At 37.8% G+C, this 3,898-nt stretch overlaps 1 protein-coding gene across 1 annotated transcript in view; it reads right to left on the bottom strand.

Annotated features, from left to right (window-relative positions):
• Positions 1 to 3,898, bottom strand: part of LOC106880815 (soma ferritin-like) — an 18,972-nt gene that overhangs the window by 4,457 nt on the left and 10,617 nt on the right. Inside the window, exons 3-4 of the mRNA XM_052972685.1 lie at positions 3,438 to 3,584; positions 1,463 to 1,498 (exon numbers count right to left, since the gene is read on the bottom strand). Of these exons, the coding sequence (XP_052828645.1) occupies positions 1,463 to 1,498; positions 3,438 to 3,584 (183 nt within the window). The remainder of the gene's footprint in view (positions 1 to 1,462; positions 1,499 to 3,437; positions 3,585 to 3,898) is intronic.

The raw sequence follows: 3,898 nt of genomic DNA, 5'->3' as shown, positions 1-3,898 counted from the left end.
GTGTGTGTGTGTGTGTGTGTATGTGTGTGTGTGTGCGGAGGCGCAATGGCCCAGTGGTTAGGGCAGCGGACTCGCAATCGTAGGATCGCGGCTTCGATTCCCAGACCGGCGTCGTGTTTATTGAGTGAAAACACCTTAAGCTCCACAAGGTTCCAGCAGAGATTGGTGGCGAACCCTATTGTACTCTTTCGCCTAGGTACTCTTTCTTCTGTTTCTGTTGTACCTGTATTTCAAAGGGCCAGCCTTGTCATATTCTGTGTCACGCTGAATCTCCCCGAGAACTACGTTAAGGGTACATGTGTCTGTGGAATGCTCAGCCACTTGTACGTTAATTTTACGAGCAGATTGTTTCGTTGGTAGGATCAACTGGAGCCCTCGACGTCGTAACCGAAGGAGTGCCACGAAACGTCTAGTTAGAATAGAGGCAGCTGACGAAGGAATAATTCTAAGTGGCTATCTGTTTTCCTATGTGTTCGTTCCGTTGTCTGTAGTTCATTTTTCTAACGTCCTGTACCCTGATATGCATCTATATACACATGTAGATGTAAGTATGTACATATATGTGGGTATACATGCATACATATTCTTTCTATTATATATATATATATATATATATATATATATATATATATATATATATATATATATGTATATTACATAGGAAAATGCGAGCAAGAGAAATAATATTCTTAAGATTACTAACCTAGAAAATTACAGGACAAGTTATTACAGTGGGAAAAGTTCAAGACTTATTACATCTGGTAAATTTTCCAGGTTTATAATCTTAAGAATATTATTTCTCTTGCTTGCATTTTTCCATATAATCCGTGTATTTTTTTTTTTTTGCAGGCTATGCTATTATGTTCATTAATAATGTGTCAAATGTATCAGTTAGCGGTGTCGTTGATAATTTTTTCCTTACTTCAATGACGCGGTGTCCCCTTATAGAACTATATTTATAAAAAAGTATAGAACTATATTAACATCCTCAAATTTGAGAAACAAACACTCATAACTTTTTCCTTTTAAAACTTCATTGCATGCGAGTGATACCATGAGATTCCTCGAACTGAGCTCTTCTAGCATTCAAATTAAATTAAAATATAGTTTGTTTTTAAAACAAAAAGTTAATTATACTTAAATCCAATTTTTTTGCCTTATATTTTTTCATGATATTTTGTAACATTTAGAGAGAGTGAAATAGGATGAAGAGGAGAGAGGAAGAATGGCGGACATAGAAAGGAAGTAAGAGAGAATAATCGACCCTATTATGGACTGGTATTTTTGTTTATTAATTTCGGAAGAAATTGGCCTCAAAGTTGATCTCAGCTAGATAAGAATGCAGAGAATATAGAGAGCCGAAACGAATACCGCAAGGCACTCCACTTGACGCTCTAACGCTTTTGTTAATTCACTGTCTTTTGGGTTTTACGAATTTGAGGGAAACTGGAATGCTGCTTACACATTTGTAGGTGAGATGATTACAAATGGCATCAACCTGTTGAGAGAGGGAAAAAAGCATAATTGCGTTAACATCAGAGTATGACAAACATAATCATTTTAACATAAGTATAATCACGTTAATGTAAATGTTAAGCTGGGTCATTTTAACATAGGTATTAAACTCAGCTACATTAGCATTAGTGTATAAGCATAATCTCTCGAACAGAAATCTTCTAACGGACTAGTTTCCTAGTAACAAAATCAGTAATGTTTAGGGTACAATATTTAAAGAAGGAAAGAGAAGTGTTACTGATGTTGAACTGCGGCCATGCAGCTTAACCGCGCTCTGTATTGGGCCTCCTCGATGGTAAGTACTCACCACCGAGGAGATCCAATACAGATCGAAACTACGTGGGCTGGTGGTCTCAGGGCTAAGGCGGCAGGAGTTATCGACCGCTTGCAATAAATATAAAGTGCAAGAAGCGCACTAAATAAACCAGCAGGAGGAGTTGTCTTCCTAGGGTTAAATGACAGTATCGTCATCTCTTAGAGAACAGCCACATTAAAGTAGCCATAAATAATACCATTATGATTTTAAACCTAAATAAAATTACGTTTAATGTGTTATGTGCATCATGCTAACATTAGTGCGTATAGACAATTAAGTTAACATAAGTTCATTAAACATGATTACTTTAACGTAAGTACATAAACAGTCACATTAACATAAGTGTGCCACACATAGACACACTAACATAAGCATAATCAAGAAGACAAAATAACTTTAGTACATAAACGACTGTTAACATAAGTGCATAAGTATAGCTGCGTTAAGATAAGAGCATAAACATAATTCTGTACATAAACAGAATCGGGTTAACATAAATTCGTTAGCATAATCGTGTACATAAACATAATTGCGTTAACATGAACCACGAGTATTAAAACAATTAACAATTAACGATTGTCTTTTATTATTGCTTGTTTACACTTTTTTGAGATCAATGAAATTTCGTCACTGCAAAAAAGATATATGTATTTGCATTGGGAGCCCTTCGCATCGAAGATCGGTGATTGTCGTACGCTGACGAAGGGTAAATACCCAGAAACCCGGGTCCGTGCGTATCACGTCAGATAGTCGATGGGAACCACATGGTTCCGGGTTCAGTCTCACTACGTGCCACCTTGGGTGAGTCTCTTCAGCTATAGCTTTGGACCGACCAAAGCCTTGTGAATGGAAACTGAAAGAAGCCCATCGTGTGTATGTGTTTGTGTTTGTTCCCAACCACCGCTTGACAACTGGTGTTGGCCTGTTTACGTCATTGTAACTTTGCAGCTCGACCAAAAGAGGCCGATAGAATAAGTTCCAGTCTTTTAAAAAAAAAGTACCGAGGTCGGTTCATTTGACTAAAAAATTCTTCAAGGCGATGCTCCTGCAGGTAAAAAGTAAAAGATAAACGATAAATGATACCATTGCCTCTAAATATTGCGATGTGAATAGGATAACTTATAATTTCTTATATTAAAAAACACCAGACCAGTATTTTCTGTGGCGAAGGGTTTAGTTAAAACTATCGCTCCGGCATGGTCAAGCCTGTAGCAGTTGAGGCTTCCGGTGTTCTTAGCCCCCGGACCATATCCCTGCTCACCGCTATCGAGGCGGAGGCTGCTGTCCGCAAGTGGAAGCCTCGTGAGTCTGAGTGGCTGTTCCAGCACACTTCCTTCACCATCTTTAGGAGCAACGATTTTTCCAGTTTCTCTGCTGATGCCATGTGAAATGTTTCTATATTGTGAGAGGCAAGATTCTCCATTAATTTGCTTTATCGTAAAGTTGGTACAACCACAATTTTCTTTTATTTTATTGACTCTAGAAGGGTAAAAGGCAGAACTGACCTCAGCAAAAATTGAACTACAAGTGTAACTTGAACCTAAGTCCATTGTTATTCTAGCCTTCCAGCTTTCATATAAAAATTCAGTGGGGTAATTTAACTTGCCTGGATATTCCTCACTTCCGGTGTAGTCAATCGCTTGTTCATGTAAGTCATCAGTTTGTCCGCATGCTCCTTCTCTTCAAGAGACATTGCCATAAAAAAATTGCCGAAACCGCGGAGTGCAATTTTGCTGCTTTCGAAAAAATGGCCCTGAAAGTATATATTTATAAATACATACATACATACATACATGCATACTCATAATGCCTAATTGAGACATGTTTGTTCTTTTTCTCCCCGCTTTTTTCCTCTCCTTGTTATTCTTTCTGCAGAAAAGCGTTTGCTTGAAACTTAAAATTTAGTTTTTTTTCTGTTTTTCCTGCACTCAGACCTAATACATTCTGTTTTCTTTTTACCTCATCTTTGTGTTATTTATAATTTTTGCTCTCTCTCTCTCTCCCACTCTCTCTCTCCCTCTCTCTCTCTCTTTCTCTCTCTCTCTCTCTCTCTCTCTCTCTCTCTCT

This window comes from Octopus bimaculoides, chromosome 14 (genome assembly GCF_001194135.2).
Source record: "Octopus bimaculoides isolate UCB-OBI-ISO-001 chromosome 14, ASM119413v2, whole genome shotgun sequence".
Classification (NCBI taxonomy): domain Eukaryota; kingdom Metazoa; phylum Mollusca; class Cephalopoda; order Octopoda; family Octopodidae; genus Octopus; species Octopus bimaculoides.
This window is presented reverse-complemented; position numbering and strand designations above follow the sequence as displayed.